Here is a 22,830-nt window from a genome sequence, read left to right as displayed (position 1 = left end):
CCTTATATTAAAGGAATATTCCTTGTTCAGTAATTTAGGTGCACAATTGTTGTTATTTCCTCAGTTCTGTCCTCTACTATGGTGAGGTTTATTCACCCAAAAGAAGAAACTGTTCATGTGTGTTTCAGGAGTGTCTGCTGCTGAAATGAAGATAAAGTCGGTGATTGAAGGAGATTCTGTCACTCTACACACTGATGATACTGTAAAACAGGGAGATGTTGTGATGACGTGGTATTTCAATGACACTCGTATAGCTGAAATGAAGGAAGATCCCAGTAAGAGCTGTACAGATGTGACGTGTGATGAAGGTGCTGAGAGATTCAGAGACAGACTGAAGATTGACCATCAGACTGGAGATCTCACTATCACAAACACCAGAACTACAGACTCTGGACTTTATCAACTAGAGATCAGCAGCAGTATCAGCAGCAGCTTCAGTGTAAAGAGCTTCAGTGTTAATGTCAGCGGTGAGGACGATTTCATCATTTAATGCAGATAATCAGATCTTCAGTTGTTATAAAGAGCTGATGATGATCACATTCAGTGACACTAATGACTGTCTCTCTTCATCATTACAGTATCAGACATAAAAACTCCAGATTCAGGTCCGTCTTCTGGTGATGTAGCAGGAATATATGTTGCTTTGGTTGTCGTGTATGTTGGTGTAGCTGCTGCTGATTTACTATCAGCTGTAAGATCTCAAGACTAAGACAAAATGGCAAGTATTACATACAGCTGATATAAAAGAGGAAAATTTTAGATTAAATGGGTAAAAAGAGTCTTTAAATATGTGAAAATGTTTATTTTCATACTCAAAACTAACTGATAAAGAAAATGTGTTTAATTGAGTTTTTATTCAACAGATATGGAGATGCGGCACGATGTTCAGGTAAGATACTTCAGTATGTGCATTACATCTTTCTGTCTCTGAATTTACAACAGATTCAGATCAGTTTGATTTCATCTGAAGCGTCTCAGAGATTATTTTAATCGATGTCGGTGAGCGTGTTGCACTAGGAAATAACTGCTGATTTCATCCAACAGCAAAATAAATGTTTTTCAAACCCTGAAATATTGAGCTTTTAGGGCTGAAACGATTAGTCAGTGTAATCTACAATGTCGACAATAAAACATTATCGTTGTTGAATAGTCGTTTGATCTCGTGTAACGTAACCTGAGATCACATTAAACTGTAATGGTGACGTGTGAGAGCAGCACTGCAGTTCCTGACTGAGGAAGAATTACACAGATCACAGTCCAGATGAACTCTAAACTTTCCAAACAGCTTCAGATGATGTACATCACAAAGTATGAGGGAATTATAATGAAAAATACAAAATGAGTAAATATAGAAGAACTCTCGTTGTGGAATAAGTGGAGCTGGAGCTCTTTAAAGGAAACACCCGGCGTTACATCTTTAATGCAGTTATATTTAATGCATTATAGCTTTATTAAAGTTCAAATAATACAGAAGCGGATCATGTAAATAACTACAAACTCGACTCTGGCATTTCTCTGTGTGGTCTGTGCCTTTCTATGAGTCGTGTGAATGTCCCGATCTAAGAGGGAGAGATTGAAACTGCACCGCTGATGCACACTCTGTCACGGGACGCTAGTCTCTCAAACACACACGCTTAATGCAGCTAGACTATAACGTGATTGCTCATGAATTATTGAATCATAATATATGTGTCACTGTGTGTTTCTTATCCTGAAGAAAATTGGCAATACGCAGCTTTATTAATAATAGAGAGTTTTTGTGAGTTAATGATGGATTGAAGTGAACAGAAAGGTGAGAGAGGTGAAGTCATGAACTTATATTTAAGATACATCCTCTTAAAGTTTAAATATCTTATCTGTTGCGTCTCAAATGTTTCTTGTTTTAAGGATTTTTAGACCATTTTAAATGGAAAACAAGACAAAAAAATCTTGATAACAAGAGGATTTAATGCAGTGAATTTCTTTACTGAATTATACTTAAAGTATAAAACATGAAGTAAAAATCATTGTCAATGTAATGCAGTAATTCATATTCATGATTAATGAGTGTTTGTGAATAGTTTGTGATCTACAAAACCTTCATTAGAGTCGATGATCAAACATTTTGTATTGGTGCATTACAGATGATGATACAGTTTTTAAAATGAAGATTTATTAAGAAAAACATCCTTCCTACATTTAAGACATTATGTTTAATTTGGTTTATAGTTTTGGGTGAAACTATTCCTTCAGAAGACTTCCATGTTCAGTAAATAATTACGTCTATAAAGTTTAATAATCAGATGAAACAAATCTTCTGCTAATGAATACAGTGTAGGTCATCAGTCTAACAGCTTGTGTACACTTGTGATGTTTCAGGTCTACTGATTTTAATAGTTACATTTACATTTATGCATTTGGCAGACGCTTTTATCCAAAGCGACTTACAGTGCACTTATTACAGGGACAATCCCCCCGGAGCAACCTGGAGTTAAGTGTCTTACTCAAGGACACAATGGTGGTGACTGTGGGGTTAGAACCTGTGACCTTCTGATTAACAGCCCAGTGCTTTAGCCACTACGCCACCACCACTCATGAACTCATGAATAGTTCACCCAAAAATAAAATATTCTCATTATTTACTCCTCATGAGATCTCAGATGTGTTTGACTTTCTTTCTTCAGCAGAAAAATATCTGAAATATTGAGTCGTATGGATGATGTTTATGATGACTGTCTGTGATTTTTGGGGCTTCAAAAGAGAAATCTCCATCTACTTGCATTTTAAGGACCTGCTGAGATATTTTTCTATTTTTCTTCATATTTGTTCTGCTGAAGAAAGAAACAATTACAAAATATCTTGAGTTCTGGGAAACTCTCCGCAAACTTGCCTCTCATTATTTTCACATGTAAATGAGCTTGTGATCAGATTTGCAGGATATAAATATCAACTTTAAATTTTCACATGTTTAAATGCTCATTTGTGATCTCAGGAATGTAAATTATTATTAATGAAAGTGTTTTTTATATCTGTAAATTTATTTCAACATGTTTAGATTTGATAGTTCTGTTCTACATTTACTTACTACATAATTACAACAACTCCAGTAATGACTAGATACTAACCCTAACCTAACCGTAACCCATATTGAGTACATGTAGTTACCTCATATTACTCAGTACTTTCTTGTGTAAGTACACTGAAAGTACACATACTGTAAAATAAAGTGCAACTGTTACTTTCTCAGTAAAATGAAACATTTCAAAAAGACTTTATTCACTTCAACAGTAAATGTGTGTTGTGTAAGTTTGAGCTGTTTTCTGCCCTTCTGAATCACAAATCCTGTTCATTTCTTTGATCTTCTGTGAATCTGTGTTTTCTTACAGGAGGATGAAAGAGAGAACGAGACTCATTTGATGAATGATGAAGGACAGGAGAGAGGACAGGAAGAGAGAGAGGAAGAGAGAGAGGATGCAACTGAATGACTCGACAACAGTTTGTGCTGCTGCTGCAATTCCTGCTGCTGTTCTGGTATAACGCTGCTCTGATCGAGGATCAGTTTCCCCACCTCAAATCCAAACCTCACTTACTATTGAGAAAGGGAAATCTGACTCTAGATCAGCAGCTGCAGTTGTATTTATCTTCCATATGAGCCAATACTGAGATGACTTTGTTGACTGTGAACTCGTGTCTTTTAATTTCTGCACTGTGTTTGTCGGTGGGGACCGTATATGATTGTGACGTTTCGTTAATTTAAAGCGGTTCAACAGTTTAATTTTGCTGCTTTTGGAAAGACTTGGTGCTTAATAACCAAATTATTCAGTTTTACTGACATGAAACAAAAATCACAAACACACTTTCTCTAGTCTTGAGTTGATGAATTCAGAATACTGAAACTTTCTGAACAGTGATGAATGTGTTTCATCAGATCATCTGAAGCGCTTCTCAAACATTTCAGTTCCAACATTTGATCAAATAAGAAGCAAATAAATGTTCCCTTTAATCTTTTATTTCACTAAAGCAACACACACGTGCCTCAATGAGTAAAATCAATGTGCCTGTAGTTAATATACCCTCATCTATGCATGTCATTACATTATTGATTGTGACAGGGCGGGGCCGGGTCGTGGTTATACACACCCGGTCCCTTATTGGGCTAATCGAGCCTCCGAGATGTATGTTTATCATTAAAATATTATTTATATTGTCAAGCCGGTTCTCGCCTCCTCCTTGCCCATCAAAATCCCTTTACAATGAAAATTCAAGCACATAAAAGATAAATTAGTTTGAGCACTTTTATGAAAACTGAATCTAGTGTTTGAGTCGAGCAGGCCAGTTTAAATCTGCACATGAGATATCAGCACTCCACAATCCTGAAACAATAATGTATATGGACTTATAAATAGTCTTAAACAAGCAAAGCTATATCAAACTTAATGAATTACAAATACAAAACAAGCTCTTTGAAATAAAGCACTAAATCACGAGAGATCAAATTATATATAATTATATTGTTTCATATTTTAAAGTAATTTTAAGTCGAGTTGTGCAGTTTGAGAATATCTGATCTATTTGAGTATTAATTTCTATATCATTCATCTATTGACAAGAAATATTGTGAACATGAGTGGAAGTATAAAATATACAAACCACTATCTACAGTACTGCCAAATAACCTCATTTTATATTCCTCATTATGTTTCTTTAATTTATTCTCCATGTGATGAACAAATGTCAAGTATTAGTTGAGAACCCCATTGAGTGCACAACAACTTTTACATGTATGCATTTAGCAGACGCTTTTATCCAATGGGACTTACAGTGCACTTATTACAGGGACAATCCCCCCGGAGCAACCTGGAGTTAAGTGTCTTACTCAAGGACACAATGGTGGTGACTACAATTGTTAGTCATTTTTCTATTTGTCTTTGATATGTTTTGATATGACATTATCATGATTTTATTATTGGAACATGTGACACGTCATCAGTGATCGTTCAGTGTTTGGTTCAGTGTAGTGGTCAGATGTGGGCTGATTTCCCAAAATCATTGCTGTTGTAATCAAGATCATCAGAGAGATCATAATGTTGCATGTTAAAATCATTGCAGCTGTCATCAAGATCATCACAGAGATCATAATGTTGCATGTTAAAATCATTGCAGCCGTCATCAAGATCATCACAGAGATCATAATGTTGCATGTTAAAATCATTGCAGCCGTCATCAAGATCATCACAGAGATCATAATGTTGCATGTTAAAATCATTGCAGCTGTCATCAAGATCATCACAGAGATCATAATGTTGCATGTTAAAATCATTGCAGCTGTCATCAAGATCATCACAGAGATCATAATGTTGCATGTTAAAATCATTGCAGCTGTAATCAAGATCATCATAGAGATCATAATGTTGCATGTTAGTTTATATTCGAGCAACACTTGTCTTCCAGCACATATCGGTTATTAAGTAGAACTGAAGAGAGTTATTAATGGAGCTGTGAGACTACAGACTTATTACCTCCTTTATTAGTGACATAAATGTATTTATACCTATTCATTTAAATATAAAACTATTGCTGGTTATCTGTGTAAAGTTAAATTCAATTACACGGGATCATGACAGTGATTTTGAATGACTGACTATAACTTTACATAGATAAGATTATATCACATTAATATCATGTTCACATCTTGAGGTTATACTTTATAAAGACACACTTGCATTGAATAAGTGTCTTACTGTAAACATGAAATAATGGAGTTTGTGTTGGAATTTTCTTTTTATGGAAATCAACATTATGCCACATTTACTTTGTACATCAGCCTCATGACAAATACAAATGTTAGATTATAAAAACTTTTTATTAAGTTTTATACCAAATATCAAGTTTATTTCATTGCAATCCATGTACTTGCCATTTTTTACCTTTATTGTTCAGAGTGCAATAATGAAATATTTTAAATCATGATTAACTTTCAGCTTTCTTTTCTTTGAGTTACTGTTAAAGGGAAAATTATGTTTGTCCTCACTTTATGTTTATGTGATTATTTTTATTTTATATGTATAATGTATTAAGTGTTTAAAACAATGTTAAAAACTTTTTTTGTGAGCGAAAATAAATACAAAGCAGTACCAAAAAGCATGTTGACTACTTTAACATAAATTTTGCTCTCCTTTCTTTCTGGCCAGCAAATTTCTCAATGACTGGTTAAAGTCAGTCATCTCAGTAACAAGTCTCTTTCCATGGAAAGCAATGCCAGTGCATTCAGCCTCTCCTGGGTCATGGTGTTTCTGAGGAAAGTTTTTATTCTTTTCAAGGTTGAGAAGCACCTCTCAGCTTCAGCCGTGGTCATGGGTGTGGTAATGAGAACTTTTAGGAGAGTCACAGTTTCGGAAAAGACTTCTTCGAGATTATTCTCCATAAACAGCTGGAATAGGTCCACAGCACCACGGCAGGCTTTGAATTCTTCCTTGCTGTAGATGAGACTGAGCTCTGTCTTCAGCTTGCTTCCACTGAGCATCGGGTACGCTTTCATGGTGCTGCTCAATGCATCTTCAGGAAAGGTATCCAAACCTGTCCCCCTGCAACAAGGTGGCACAGACAAGGTGGTCTGTGAAGGAGAAACGCTCCTAGTGTGTCCCAGGATCACAGAGATAATTAAATATAAATATATATGTATGTGTGTGTGTGTGTGTGTGTGTGTGTGTGTGTGTGTGTGTGTGTGTGTGTGTGTGTGTGTGTGTGTGTCTTTAATAGGGATGGATCCCTATTGGTCAACCACATTATGTATGCTGATGATCTGGTGATTGCTGCTCACTCAGAGGAGGAGTTGGAGGCGCTGCTGATGAACCTGGAGCTTGCCACTAAGAGATGGGGCCTTACCATCAGCCCAACCAAAACTAAGCATCTTCCTGGGTATTATGTAACATCGGACACTACACCCCCACAGCTCCCAATTGGTGATGGGGCAGTTGTGGAGAGAGTGGAGTGTTTTCCATACCTGGGAAGTGTGCTTATGACCAGCTCCGGTTTGACAGCAGAGGTCTCACTCCGAATCAGTCGAGCGGCATTATCTTTTCATCGGTTGCGTAACACTGATGTGGAAGCTACCCGGTTTGTCGCTCCGCACAAAGCTTCAAGTATTCTCAAGGGTCATTCCCTCCCTTCTCTATGCTTGCTAAACGTGGACCCCCCTAATGGAACATCATCGCTGGCTAGAAACATTTAGGCTGGCCTGCCTAAGATCCATCCTGGGTTTAACCAGGCTGGATTGTGTGAGGAGCTCACAAATCTTTGAAAGATGTGGACAAAGTCCCATCGGTGAGCTCCTCCGGCAGGCAAGGTTGCGTTGGCTGGGTCATGTAGCCCGCATGCCCGGTCACCGCATGCCTAAACAGTTTTTGTTCGGCCGGATAGAGGGGGCTGAGCAGCGCGCACGGGCTGGAGAAGAGGTGGAGTGATGTGGTACAGGGGGATGTGTAGCTGAGTGGACTTGCCAATGACTGGTACCAGCAGTGTCAAGATCGGCCTCTTTGGAGGAGGCCTGTGAAGGATGCTGCTGGCCAGTTGGAGGCAGTCGCCCTCCAACAACAACGGAGGGCAGAGGAGCGACGCTCACAACAACGAGCAGAGCGCAGGGTGGCTAAAGCACAGCAATTTGGCACAGTGGGGGGCACAGGTGGTGCATCAGCCGGTCATCTCAGTCATTCGACCCGTGTCACCGGTTGGATCTGTCCCGTGACCTCCTGCCAGCGGGCGTTCGACACTTCACGTGGCCTTAACGTGCACATAGCCTGGCACAAGCGTCGTGGTGACGTCACCGCCACTTAGTGGCGAATGGCGTTGTTTGTTTGTTTGTGTGTGTGTGTGTGTGTGTGTGTGTGTGTGTGTGTGTGTGTGTGTGTGTGTGTGTGTGTGTGTGTGTGTGTGTGTGTGTGTGTGTGTAAATGTAAGGTAGTAACCTGGAGTAGGCCACTAGTTGTCACAGTTGCAATGACTTTCAAAATAAAAATACAGCCATTTGAGTTTGTGTCCCATACAAGACAGTAGTTTTTGGTGGCTTCATATTTGATTTGATCATTTATTTTTATGTTGCCAATTTATTATTATTGGGATGCTGTTGTATAATATTAAAAATTTATTTATATAGATTTTTATAAGGATTTATACCAAACAAAAAAAATGTCTTGAGTCTGTAGAATATGATATGTGGGAAGGGCATCTCTGCAGCACAACAATAATGTAAATTGGTATTCTGACTAATTTCTATAACAAACTCACCTCTGCTGCAATCCTTTCATGCTTTTCTGGTCTGAGCGCCCGGCGCGTCTTTATTGGCCGAGAACCACTGCTTTACTCACCAATGGTGTGGAGAGAGTTTCCTTTTGTTCTTCCAGCGAACGCCTTGTGAAAGGGTTTTTTTTGTAAATCAGTGACAGAGTTTAGTTTAACTGCTGCCATTATCTCGAAAGTGATCAGCCTAGCAAGGTTTGGGCGGAGTCGCCTGCGCACTCGCAGTAGTGGCCAAGACCATAAAGTTGAATGACAGGTGACGAGAACCAATCAGATTGGATAAAATAACATGTATCCAATTCTGATTCGACAGGGACGCAGCGACCTGCGCCCGGAGGAGAATCTTTAAGAAACCAATTACAGATCAGCTTCAGGTCACATGCTGCCCGAAAATCTCCAATAGGGGCTGGCTGCAGACTACGGGGCGAGTGGAGCTCCATTCAAATGCGGAAATACGTCACCTCCACTGCGCCGGAGCGCATATATACGTCACCTCTACTGCGGCCTTATACTGTCTCAAAATTTAAGGACTCAGGTAAGCCCTGTCCCAAATGGCGCACTTCATGCGGACTTTCGGTCTCGTGGACTTAAATTGCGCGTGCTCGCTGAGTCTACGAGTCCGTAGGCCGTCCCATTTAGCATTTTAACGCTCTTAAGTGTGCTCAGCAGCGCCCCTTTGTACCCTTGAAGCGGTCTTCCATGAAGCCCGCGATAGATCCAGGCTTCACGCACTTCAAGTACCCAGGAGTCCTTGCGAAAGGCCAATCAGACAACTGGTGTGAAGAGCGCTTTAGCTCACGGACACAGACAATTGATAACATGGCTGAGAAGAAAATATTTAAGTATCATTATGGTTTTTATGACTGTGTACACTGTACATTTTAGAAGTTGTTACCTACAGTTTATACAAACATTATGGTCATCAACCATATTAGCAATCAATTGGAATGAGCCTCACCTTTCACTGGTATTGATTAATACAAGACAAGAGAAAAGAAAAGAAAAGAAAAGAAAAGAGAAAAACGACATAAAAAAACAAGGTACACATAAAAAATATAAAATACATATATATATTTGTATATAAAGAAAAAGAAAATTAAACAGTAAATCAAATAATAATGACTTAATGCATGAACGACTTTTGACAAGTTTTATGTTTATCTACAAAGTCAATAACATTTACTTGCTTACCCTTTCCTCCGTGCATAACATCAGCATTTGTATGCATGAACAATAATCTTGTCTTCTACGACGTCGGAGCGTATAAATGTGATTTCTCTGCATGGCAAGCCATCTCGCAAACACAATAGTAAAAACAACAACAATAGGCAGCATATTTCCCCGAACCGAACCTGCAGCTCCTGTCCAACAATAACCACGCTTCACGATCGAGTCTGTCCCAAAAATACTTCTCAATGCGCCCTTGTGGACTTGCGCGAGGGGCCCTATAAGTCTGCACTACATGACGTCACCGAAGTGTGGACTCTGAGGAAGTCCACAAGTCCGGAGTGTGCCATTTGGGAACAGGGCCATAGACATCCATTTGTCCGGCGTCCCTCGCCCATGAAACCGCATGAAATATTGAAAAACATAGAAAATAGTCAGTTTTAAATTAAATGCTAAGGCTCTTACTACCAGCCTGCACATTGTATGAGTAAACTATTTTATTTTTTATTTCATTTTTATATCATTTTTGTATTCATGTATATTTCTGGAATTTTGATGGGGGCGGCGCCACAGCGCCCTCTATTGACAAGCCGCCACTGTGTTAGACTCCCCAGTCTCACAACAGTGTAACTCAAATAAATGGACATTATGACTGTTTTAATTTACACCGTGTGGGAGATTTTATTTAAACTTTGTTTGTTGGAGATTATCAGTAAATAATCAGATTTTATTTTCAGTAAAATATCAAAATTGTGCTGTAAATATTACAGTATATTACAATAAGATTTCAGTTTTCTCTCTTTAACAGTCAAGGAAGAATGTGTATTAAAGCCCAAGATCAGCAGTATTCTCTGGAAAACAGACAGTTTCTTGAATGTCTCTATTTTCATCTCTTTTACTCATAACAGCATCTGTGAGTTTGTTTGTCAGAGAAATGTTTTGTGAGTTTATGACAATGAATTAATTTATCCAGCATATGGATATTCTCTCTGTACAGTGATATTAATGTTAATAATATTGAGAGCTGGAACAAAACTGAAAAATCTCATAAACAATATTACAAATTCATCTCTAAATGAACGTGACATTACTTGATTGTTAGACGCAGTTAATCAGCTGTAATTTACAAAGTTTTCTTTTCATTTTCCCCAAAGTCAAATGTTAAGATCTTACTCATTTACAAATGTTTATTTTTGGTGTTTGGCTGCTGTCCTGTGCTCAGATCAGTATTTATAACAACCTATTGAGCAAAGAAAGAAGATCATTCATACTTTGAACACAAGATGGCGCTCTCTGCTTAGTGTGCAACTTTTAGGATGCATCCTTTCACACACGAACACTTCCTGTATTTGAATCATTTGTCAAATACAATAATTAAAATCAGTAGAACTGAAACATCACAAGTGAACACAAGCTGTTAGACTGATGACCTACACTGTATTCATTAGCAGAAGATTTGTTTCATCTGATTATTAAACTTTATAGATGTAATTATTTACTGATCATGGAAGTCTTTTGAAGGAATAGTTTCACCCAAAACTAGAAACCAAATGAAACTAAATGTCTTAAATGTAGGAAGGATGTTTTTCTAAATAAATCTTAATTTTAAAACTGTATCATCATCTTCTGTAATGCACCAATACAAAATGTTTGATCATCGACTCTAATGAAGGTTTTGTTGATCACAAACTATTCACAAAGACTCATTAATCATGAATATGAATTACTGCATTACATTTGTTTGTTTGTTTGTTTGTTTGTTTACTTTATTTGTACCCGTAGGTAAATTTGTTTTACAGTGCAATGACATTCTATTCTATGGCATCCAATACAAAAAACACAAAACACAGGACACTACACTACACATTAAGGACAGATAAAAAAATACTCATAAACTTAGTGAAGTGCTCTCATAAAAGAAAAGAAAGTGCTCTAAAGAGCATTTCATATAATCTTTTTAACGTCTTAAAATCATAAGACCCCTAGTAGGCCTACATATCTGAAAAACACCTCTACAATTTGTTAAGCATATCAATCGCATTTGTTACGAAGCTGCTTTTATATCTTTTCGTTCTACACCTAGGGACTTTATACCTCCTCGCAGACGGTAATAACTGAAACTCATTTCGCAGAGGGTGAGAGTCATCATTTAAAATTGAAAGGGCCATCCTTTGTAATTGTTTGGCATATAGTGATGCCACTCCTGGTTTTGACTCGCCTATCAAACGGCCAGACCATTTTACTATCTGGTCTAGCTGATTTTTTGCCTTTAAGGATATATGACCGTACCATACTAAAATGGAAAATGACAAAACAGATTCTATAAAAGCATGATAAAACATCATTATTGTTTTATCAAGATTGAATGCAGATAATCTCCTCAGGCAGTACAAACGCTGATGCCCCTTTTTGTTCAATCATTGTCAATCATTGACAATGATTTTTACTTCATGTTTTATACTTTAAGTATAAGTCAGTAAAGAAATTAACTGCGTCTTGTTTTCCATTTAAAATGGTCAAAAAATCCTTAAAGCCTATATAATATACAGATATATCAGTGGTAGCACTCACTCGAGACAGATTAACTCATAACGTTCAATCCACACTTCTATTTCCAAATCTCTGACTCTCATCACTGAAATCCAACTTTTCGTTTTGTGCTTTCTAATCTATTTTTCTATTTTAGGGCTTTTTAGACGGAACAACAGAAGGAGCTTCATCACACAAGACGAGCTTCTTCTTTTTTTTTTTTTTTTTTTACTTTATTGAAAGTAATCAACAATACAATCAAAGTAGCAAAAGTTTAAAAAAAAAAAAGATACATACAAAACATAGAAATAAATAAATAAAAAATTAAATATAAAAAAGAAGAAAAAAATCACACTAAAACACAAAAGAATTAATCAAATAAACACATTGAATATAATTAACCACAGTCTTAACAGCTTTTTTGTTTTGCATGGAAGAGATAGTAGAAATATACTGTTCCATTTCAGTTTTTAGCACTGAAAAAAGTGTTTTTTTATTACCGAATTTACATTTATGGATATGGAATTTGGCAACAAATAAAATTAGGTTCACTAGAAAGAGTGCACCATTGTCCTTCCCACGGTCACTAAAACAACCAAAAATTACATTTTTGTAGAACAGGGAGAACTCAGGAAGAATATTGTCAACTAAAAATGAATTAATGTCTTTCCAACAAGACGAGCTTCCTCAAGATCTCCCGCTCTCTGCAATGACGCAGGCAGAAACAGGGCAGGACTAACTTCTTCTTCTTAGGTTTTTATTGGCGCTTTACCTCCAGCTACTGCACAGGAGTGTGGATCAGAAGACTTGGCAGGATGTGGGGGAAACAAATACAAATAATAATTATTATAATTAACTATGTACTATGATATAAAATAATATGAATTTTTAGATAATATTTTAACTAGCGTTTATGCTGCCTTATTATCTTTATTGCAAATATGTGTTCAGGTTAAAAATGCACTTTAATAATGCCCATATTAGAAAATCATCATATTATAATGATTTCTGAAGAATCATGTGACACTGAAGACTGCAGTAATGATGCTGAAAATTCAGCTTTGATCACAAATCGCAGAAAACTGTTCTTTTAAATTGTAAACATGTTTCACAATATCACTGTTTTTGCTGTATTTTGGATGAAATAAATGCAGCCTTCGTGAGCAGAAGAGACTTCTTTTAAAAACGCCTTACTAATCAAAACATTTTAAACGGTAGTGTAGGTCTAAAATTTTTAAGTTAAGTCTTTATGTAAAGAAAAATGTATAGTCAGATTACTTCTTTTAACTTAAAACTTGATTTTGATCATTAAGTCTTTGTCACATTCCTCATTGATAGGCCCAGGGGAGGGTCTTTGTCCCCTCAGGTGTGAATCACATACATTTTTATGATTATCCACGCCTCCTCGCATATGGCCTTTCTAACACTAAAAGTGTCTTACAAAAGTTAAATTACTATATTGTTTTGTATGAATGAGTGATCAGGATGGTTTTCACATCATTTTGTAGCAAATACTCTAGGCTACAAGATCCAGTTCTCAAATGTCTTGTGGACAAGTGTTTAGTATGTGTTATATGGCCTTATTTCAGTGACTTAAATTCTTTGTTTTTTCAGTAATGCTCCTTCCATCCATTTTTTGTATGTATAATTTCCTTCTTCTCCTCAGGAGCACTATTAAAGTATTTTGGGACAGGACACAAACCACCTCCACCGATGACACTGCTAGTGAATGGCCCTTACTACTGTTCTGGTATCTTATTGGTCAAATACTCTCCCTGAAATTAGGTCTTTTTTATTTAGAAAAATTCTAGGTCCCCCAAAGCCCTGGCTACACTAAAAGCTGCCAGGTCAGCATATTTGATAAAACTCATAGAAAATAACCACACAAATCCTAGGTGTTTATTCAGTCCAGATATTCCATCACAGCACAAGAGTAATGACATTAATTTCTTTACTGATACAATTGAAATAATCAGAAATAAAATTGGATTTATGCAATCATCTTTCACAGCACCTCAGAAAACAGTGTTTAATGATCCTTTGCTATCATGAAGAGCTAACAAAACTAATAAAAAAATCAAAAGCCACAACATGTTTGTTAGATCCAATACAACTAAGCTCTTAAAAGAGGTATGCCCTGTAATCTCAGAACCTCTTCTTAATATTATTAACTCCTTGCTATCCTTAGGTCATGTCCCAAGAAACTTTAAAATGGCAGTTATCAAACCACTTAATAAGAAGCCACAACTTGATCCTGGAGAACTGGCTAAATATAGACTGATTTCAAATCTCCCGTTTATGTCAAATACTAGAAAAGATAGTGTTCTCCCAAATATGTTTATTTCTACAGAGAATAATACGAAGAATTTCAGTCAGGATTTAGGCCTCATCACAGTACAGAGACTGCACTTATCAGAGTTACTAATGACTTGCTCTTATCATCTAACCGTGGCTGCATTTCACTTTTAGTGCTTTTTAGATCTTAGTGCTGCCTTCAACACCATAGATCACAAATAGGCTGGAGAATCTGTTGCCATTTGTGGAGTTGCATTAGCATGGTTTAGGTCCTATTTAGTAGACCACTACCACTTTGTCTATGTAAATGAGAAATTGCCAAATCAAACAAAAGTAAAATATGGAGTGCCACAGGGATCAGTTTTAGGGCCTCTGCTTTTCTCCTTGTATATGTTTCCCTTGGGAGATATTATCAGGAATCATGGAATAAGTTTCCACTGCTATGCCGACGATACACAACTTTATATTTCTTCTAAACAATTCTCAAAATTAGCAGATTGTATCAGTGAAATCAAAGATTGAATGGCCAGAAATGCCCTTCTCCTTAATTCCAACAAAACAGAGGGATTAATTATCAGACCAAAAACCTCTAAAAGCAAGCTGCTAAAATATAATTTTAGCCTCATTATATCATCGTTAATTTGAAAATTCTGTTAGCTACATACAAAGCTTTGAATGGTCTAGCTCTGCAGTTCTTAAGTGACCTTCTGACACGCTATATTCCATCACGTTCATTACGATCGCAAAAAACTCTGGCCTGTTTATAGTTCCTAGAATATTAAAATCCACAAAAGGAGGAAGATCCTTTTCATATTTGGCTCCTAAACTATGGAATAGTCTCCCTGACACTGTTCGGGACTCAGACACACATTCTCAGTTTAAGTCTAGACTAAATACTCATCTATTAAGCCAGGCATACACCTAATTTATCCCTCAACACACGATTATGCTGCTTTAGTTAGGGCTGCAAGAACCAGAAACATTGATCATGATCTATAACTCTGCATAAAAATTGAATGGCATCTATGCTATTACTATTCTATTTGTTTCCCTGTCTCAGCCTTGGGACTCCTATCCTGAGGTCACCAGAACCTGGATCCAGCTCCATTCCTGCTTCGTATTGGACTCCACTGCTACATGTCGCTGAATGATGATGAATAAATGATGATTTCACTTTTTGACAGACCTCACTGAAATTACCGGCTGTTTGAACCTCACTGATCTCAGCCTGCATTAGCTTGGTCTGTTGATGGACTACACTCTTAAAATAGACTATCAATTAATTGCCAACTAAAACCTTCATCAGCTAACAAAAGACAATTGCATCTATGTGAACTTCTGCAGTTAATCCAGGATGAACATCAAAGACATTAGTCATTAATCTTACAGTTTTTTCTCTATTAACCAACATCTAATGGAGTTTTGTGTTCCTTGCCACAGTCGCCTTTGGCTTGCTGATTGGGTTTCTAAATTTTCTGTTGACCACTCTCATCAAAAAGGCATTTCCATCCGCAGAGCTGCCTCTCACTGGATATTTTTTGTTTCTGGCACCATTCGGAGTCAATTCTAGAGACTGTTGTGTGTGAAAATCCCAGGAGATCAGAAGTTAAAGAAATACACAAATTCCATGTGATTATCTAATCAGCCAATCATGTGGCCAATCATGCGGCAGCAGTGCAGTGCATAAAATCATGCAGATACGGGTCAGGAGCTTCAGTTAATGTTCACATTAACCATCAGAATGGGGAAAAATGTGATCTCAGTGATTTGGACTGTGACAATTGTGAAATTCACGTCATCTGTCTCCTGTGAGATAATGGAGATCAGGAAAGACGGAGGAGTTGTTGTCATCGATTTCACTGTTCTATATCATGTTTCTGTAACAGATTACATGGATATAATAAAACGATGATGCTTGTAAAAATGTATCAGAAATTGTTCTGAATGAGTTTGATACATTAAAAGATCTTTGTATTGATATAATGCATTGAGTATTGATGCAGATTATAACAGATCCCCATCCAGAATGCTCATTTTTAGCAGCAAGTAAACTGATTTCTGATTAAATTGGATAATGTACCAGAAATTGTCTTACTATATTGTTCATCTTGTTCATGATATAATGCATTAAGCACAGCTGTAGTTTATATAAAAGCTCTCCCCTGCAGAATGTTCATTATTAGAGGCAAAACAAATGATTCACTGTTAAATCTGAATTATATATTAGTTTCACTGGCAATCATTTGCTCATCTGAGATCAGTTTTTTGAAGCTGTGGGCAGTTCTGCAGTCGACCAATAATGTTTAAAGAGCGACAGCAGTATAGACACAAGCTGAACGGGGCGTTGGTTTCACTCTCATCAGCATGTGAATATGACGAATATCATTGTCAGTTTTATGTATTTATTATTATCTTTAATTGTTGTTTCAAGTGTGAAAGTTACTGTTGTATGTATTCGTCTTGTTGCATTTCTTACATAGAAGACATTATTTTCTAAACAGCTCGAAGCCGCAGATGACAATTTACATTTTTCTCCAGAACATCGGATGAAAATGAAGATCATCTTTTATTTGCTCTTTGTGTGTTTTGTGCTCGATGATGGTAAGACATTGATCATTCTTCATATTAATGATAAAACATTCACAAACTGACACAGCTTCATATAATGATCCCGAATGTGTTTGTGTGTTCCGTGTTTCATATGAATGAATGAGATTTAGGGGTGCCGCCCATCCCGTAAAATGATTGTCCCGTATTTAAGCTGGTCAGATGTCATCAGGTGAAATCGTTCCAGCTCGTTAATTTAACATCGATATAAGTTGGAAATTTGGCCTATGGTGTGTAAGGGACCATCTGAAAACTATATAAAAAATAATATAAATCATAAAAAAGGGGGAAAAAATTGCCTTTATGATAAAACATGTTAAAATGAAATTCATTACGTAATTAGGGTAATGATGTTCAGCAGACAGCACATTTAACTGCCCACAGATGTTTAATACACAGAAAAACAGTACACAGATAGCAACAATGAATAGAATGAGCCCAAATGGTTTTGTATATTGCCCCATGTGATGTGGATTGTGTTGTGTGTATGAGGAGGGATATACAGTGTGAATGTGATGTGGATTGTGTTGTGTGCATGAGGAGGGATATACAGTGTGAATGTGATGTGGATTGTGTTGTGTGCATGAGGAGGGGATATACAGTGTGAATGTGATGTGGATTGTGTTGTGTGCATGAGGAGGGATATACAGTGTGAATGTGATGTGGATTGTGTTGTGTGCATGAGGAGGGATATACAGTGTGAATGTGATGTGGATTGTGTTGTGTGCATGAGGAGGGATATACAGTGTGAATGTGATGTGGATTGTGTTGTGTGCATGAGGAGGGATATACAGTGTGAATGTGATGTGGATTGTGTTGTGTGCATGAGGAGGGATATACAGTGTGAATGTGATGTGGATTGTGTTGTGTGCATGAGGAGGGATATACAGTGTGAATGTGATGTGGATTGTGTTGTGTGTATGAGGAGGGACATACAGTGTGAATGTGATGTGGATTGTGTTGTGTGCATGAGGAGGGATATACAGTGTGAATGTGATGTGGATTGTGTTGTGTGCATGAGGAGGGACATACAGTGTGAATGTGATGTGGATTGTGTTGTGTGCATGAGGAGGGATATACAGTGTGAATGTGATGTGGATTGTGTTGAGTGCATGAGGAGGGATATACAGTGTGAATGTGATGTGGATTGTGTTGCGTACGTGAGGAGGGATATACAGTGTGAATGTGATGTGGATTGTGTTGTGTGCATGAGGAGGGATATACAGTGTGAATGTGATGTGGATTGTGTTGTGTGTATGAGGAGGGATATACAGTGTGAATGTGATGTGGATTGTGTTGCGTACGTGAGGAGGGATATACAGTGTGAATGTGATGTGGATTGTGTTGCGTACGTGAGGAGGGATATACAGTGTGAATGTGATGTGGATTGTGTTGCGTACGTGAGGAGGGATATACAGTGTGAATGTTATGTGGATTGTGTTGTGTGCATGAGGAGGGATATACAGTGTGAATGTTATGTGGATTGTGTTGTGTGCATGAGGAGGGATATACAGTGTGAATGTGATGTGGATTGTGTTGTGTACATGAGGAGGGATATACAGTGTGAATGTGATGTGGATTGTGTTGTGTGCATGAGGAGGGATATACAGTGTGAATGTGATGTGGATTGTGTTGTGTGCATGAGGAGGGATATACAGTGTGAATGTGATGTGGATTGTGTTGTGTGCATGAGGAGGGATATACAGTGTGAATGTGATGTGGATTGTGTTGTGTGCACGAGGAGGGATATACAGTGTGAATGTGATGTGGATTGTGTTGTGTGCATGAGGAGGGATATACAGTGTGAATGTGATGTGGATTGTGTTGTGTGCATGAGGAGGGATATACAGTGTGAATGTGATGTGGATTGTGTTGTGTGCATGAGGAGGGATATACAGTGTGAATGTGATGTGGATTGTGTTGTGTGCATGAGGAGGGATATACAGTGTGAATGTGATGTGGATTGTGTTGTGTGCATGAGGAGGGATATACAGTGTGAATGTGATGTGGATTGTGTTGTGTGCATGAGGAGGGATATACAGTGTGAATGTGATGTGGATTGTGTTGTGTGCATGAGGAGGGATATACAGTGTGAATGTGATGTGGATTGTGTTGTGTGCATGAGGAGGGATATACAGTGTGAATGTGATGTGGATTGTGTTGTGTACATGAGGAGGGATATACAGTGTGAATGTGATGTGGATTGTGTTGTGTGCATGAGGAGGGATATACAGTGTGAATGTGATGTGGATTGTGTTGTGTGCATGAGGAGGGATATACAGTGTGAATGTGATGTGGATTGTGTTGTGTGCATGAGGAGGGATATACAGTGTGAATGTGATGTGGATTGTGTTGTGTGCATGAGGAGGGATATACAGTGTGAATGTGATGTGGATTGTGTTGTGTACATGAGGAGGGATATACAGTGTGAATGTGATGTGGATTGTGTTGTGTGCACGAGGAGGGATATACAGTGTGAATGTGATGTGGATTGTGTTGTGTGCATGAGGAGGGATATACAGTGTGAATGTGATGTGGATTGTGTTGTGTGCATGAGGAGGGATATACAGTGTGAATGTGATGTGGATTGTGTTGTGTGCATGAGGAGGGATATACAGTGTGAATGTGATGTGGATTGTGTTGTGTGCACGAGGAGGGATATACAGTGTGAATGTGATGTGGATTGTGTTGTGTGCATGAGGAGGGATATACAGTGTGAATGTGATGTGGATTGTGTTGTGTGCATGAGGAGGGATATACAGTGTGAATGTGATGTGGATTGTGTTGTGTGCATGAGGAGGGATATACAGTGTGAATGTGATGTGGATTGTGTTGTGTGCATGAGGAGGGATATACAGTGTGAATGTGATGTGGATTGTGTTGTGTGCATGAGGAGGGGATATACAGTGTGAATGTGATGTGGATTGTGTTGTGTGTATGGATGTGTTCAAGATATACTTGAGAAAGATGTTAGTTTGTGTCATGAGTGAATGTTCTTGTTGTGTTTGTGTCATCTTGACAATATGACCTGTAAAAGAATCATTTTCACAGTGTTTTCCTGTTGTGCATCTTGAAGAGTGACTGTTCATTTGTGTCTCCAGGTGTGTTTGGTGATGAAATGAAGACGTCTGTGTCAGTGATGGAGGGAGATTCTCTGATTTTACACACTGCTGTTACTGGATTACAGAATGACAGAACCAATTTTATTAAATGGTATTTTAATGGCATCCGTGTAGCTCAAATCTATGGAGATCTCAGTGTGTTCTGTACAGATGTGAAGTGTGCAGGTGGTATTGAGAGATTCAGAGACAGACTGAAGTTGAACAATCAGACTGGATCTCTCACCATCATGAACATCAGAATTACAGACTCTGGAGATTATCTACTACTGACCATCATCAACAACATCAGAGAAGAAAAGACATTCACTGTCACAGTCAAACCTGGTGAGTCATTTAATATTGGCTTCAAATTTGTATTTATTGATATAATGGTACATAAACCAATGTTAATGTGATATACACTCACCTAAAGGATTATTAGGAACACCTGTTCAATTTCTCATTAATGTAATTACCTAATCAACCAATCACATGGCAGTTGCTTCAATGCATTTAGGGGTGTGGTCCTGGTCAAGACAATCTCCTGAACTCCAAACTGAATGTCAGAATGGGAAAGAAAGGTGATTTAAGCAATTTTGAGCGTGGCATGGTTGTTGGTGCCAGGCGGGCCGGTCTGAGTATTTCACAATCTGCTCAGTTACTGGGATTTTCACGCACAACCATTTCTAGGGTTTACAAAGAATGGTGTGAAAAGGGAAAAACATCCAGTATGCGGCAGTCCTGTGGGCGAAAATGCCTTGTTGATGCTAGAGGTCAGAGGAGAATGGGCCGACTGATTCAAGCTGATAGAAGAGCAACTTTGACTGAAATAACCACTCGTTACAACCGAGGTATGCAGCAAAGCATTTGTGAAGCCACAACACGCACAACCTTGAGGCGGATGGGCTACAACAGCAGAAGACCCCACCGGGTACCACTCATCTCCACTACAAATAGGAAAAAGAGGCTACAATTTGCAAGAGCTCACCAAAATTGGACAGTTGAAGACTGGAAAAATGTTGCCTGGTCTGATGAGTCTCGATTTCTGTTGAGACATTCAGATGGTAGAGTCAGAATTTGGCGTAAACAGAATGAGAACATGGATCCATCATGCCTTGTTACCACTGTGCAGGCTGGTGGTGGTGGTGTAATGGTGTGGGGATGTTTTCTTGGCACACTTTAGGCCCCTTAGTGCCAATTGGGCATCGTTTAAATGCCACGGCCTACCTGAGCATTGTTTCTGACCATGTCCATCCCTTTATGGCCACCATGTACCCATCCTCTGATGGCTACTTCCAGCAGGATAATGCACCATGTCACAAAGCTCGAATCATTTCAAATTGGTTTCTTGAACATGACAATGAGTTCACTGTACTAAAATGGCCCCCACAGTCACCAGATCTCAACCCAATAGAGCATCTTTGGGATGTGGTGGAGCAGGAGCTTACGTGCCCTGGATGTGCATCCCACAAATCTCCATCAACTGCAAGATGCTATCCTATCAATATGGGCCAACATTTCTAAAGAATGCTTTCAGCACCTTGTTGAATCAATGCCACGTAGAATTAAGGCAGTTCTGAAGGCGAAAGGGGTCAAACACAGTATTAGTATGTGTTCCTAATAATCCTTTAGGTGAGTGTATGTGGAGAACGTGTCTTTAGTATTTTAAACTTGCATATAGTTAACTTGCCTTATATTAAAGGAATATTCCTTGTTCAGTAATTTAGGTGCACAATTGTTGTTATTTCCTCTACTATGGTGGTTTATTCACCCAAAAGAAGAAACTGTTCATGTGTGTTTCAGGAGTGTCTGCTGCTGAAATGAAGATAAAGTCGGTGATTGAAGGAGATTCTGTCACTCTACACACTGATGATACTGTAAAACAGGGAGATGTTGTGATGGCGTGGTATTTCAATGACACTCGTATAGCTGAAATGAAGGAAGATCCCAGTAAGAGCTGTACAGATGTGACGTGTGATGAAGGTGCTGAGAGATTCAGAGACAGACTGAAGATTGACCATCAGACTGGAGATCTCACTATCACAAACACCAGAACTACAGACTCTGGACTTTATCAACTAGAGATCAGCAGCAGTATCAGCAGCAGCTTCAGCGTAAAGAGCTTCAGTGTTAATGTCAGCGGTGAGGACGATTTCATCATTTAATGCAGATAATCAGATCTTCAGTTGTTATAAAGAGCTGATGATGATCACATTCAGTGACACTAATGACTGTCTCTCTTCATCATTACAGTATCAGACATAAAAACTCCAGATTCAGGTCCGTCTTCTGCTGCTGTAGCAGGAATATGTGTTGCTCTGGTTGTCGTGTATGTTGGTGTAGCTGCTGCTGATTTACTATCGCTGTAAGATCTCAAGACTAAGACAAAATGGCAAGTATTACATACAGCTGATATAAAAGAGGAAAATTTTAGATTAAATGGGTAAAAAGAGTCTTTAAATATGTGAAAATGTTTATTTTCATACTCAAAACTAACTGATAAAGAAAATGTGTTTAATTGAGTTTTTATTCAACAGATATGGAGATGCGGCACAATGTTCAGGTGAGATACTTCAGTATGTGCATTACATCTTTCTGTCTCTGAATTTACAACAGATTCAGATCAGTTTGATTTCATCTGAAGCGTTTTAGAGATTATTTTAATCGCGGTCGGTGAGCGTGTTGCACTAGGAAATATCAGACTGCTGATTTCATCCAACAGCAAAATAAATGTTTTTCAAACCCTGAAATATTGAGCTTTTAGGGCTGAAACGATTAGTCGATGTAATCTACAATGTCGACAATAAAACATTATCGTTGTTGAATAGTCGTTTGATCTCGTGTAACGTAACATGAG

The 22,830-nt window shown here is 38.1% G+C and overlaps 1 protein-coding gene across 1 annotated transcript in view; it reads left to right on the top strand.

Annotated features, from left to right (window-relative positions):
- The window catches only part of LOC127639470 (uncharacterized), a 376,863-nt gene that overhangs the window by 229,898 nt on the left and 124,135 nt on the right, over positions 1–22,830 (top strand). Inside the window, exons 3-8 of the mRNA XM_052121522.1 lie at positions 104–467; positions 579–691; positions 3,366–3,452; positions 16,602–16,652; positions 16,767–16,866; positions 19,974–20,318. Coding sequence (XP_051977482.1) covers positions 104–467; positions 579–691; positions 3,366–3,452; positions 16,602–16,652; positions 16,767–16,866; positions 19,974–20,318 — 1,060 coding nt within the window. The remainder of the gene's footprint in view (positions 1–103; positions 468–578; positions 692–3,365; positions 3,453–16,601; positions 16,653–16,766; positions 16,867–19,973; positions 20,319–22,830) is intronic.

The sequence above is a fragment of the Xyrauchen texanus genome, chromosome 48, assembly GCF_025860055.1.
Source record: "Xyrauchen texanus isolate HMW12.3.18 chromosome 48, RBS_HiC_50CHRs, whole genome shotgun sequence".
In the NCBI taxonomy this organism is placed as follows: domain Eukaryota; kingdom Metazoa; phylum Chordata; class Actinopteri; order Cypriniformes; family Catostomidae; genus Xyrauchen; species Xyrauchen texanus.
This window is presented reverse-complemented; position numbering and strand designations above follow the sequence as displayed.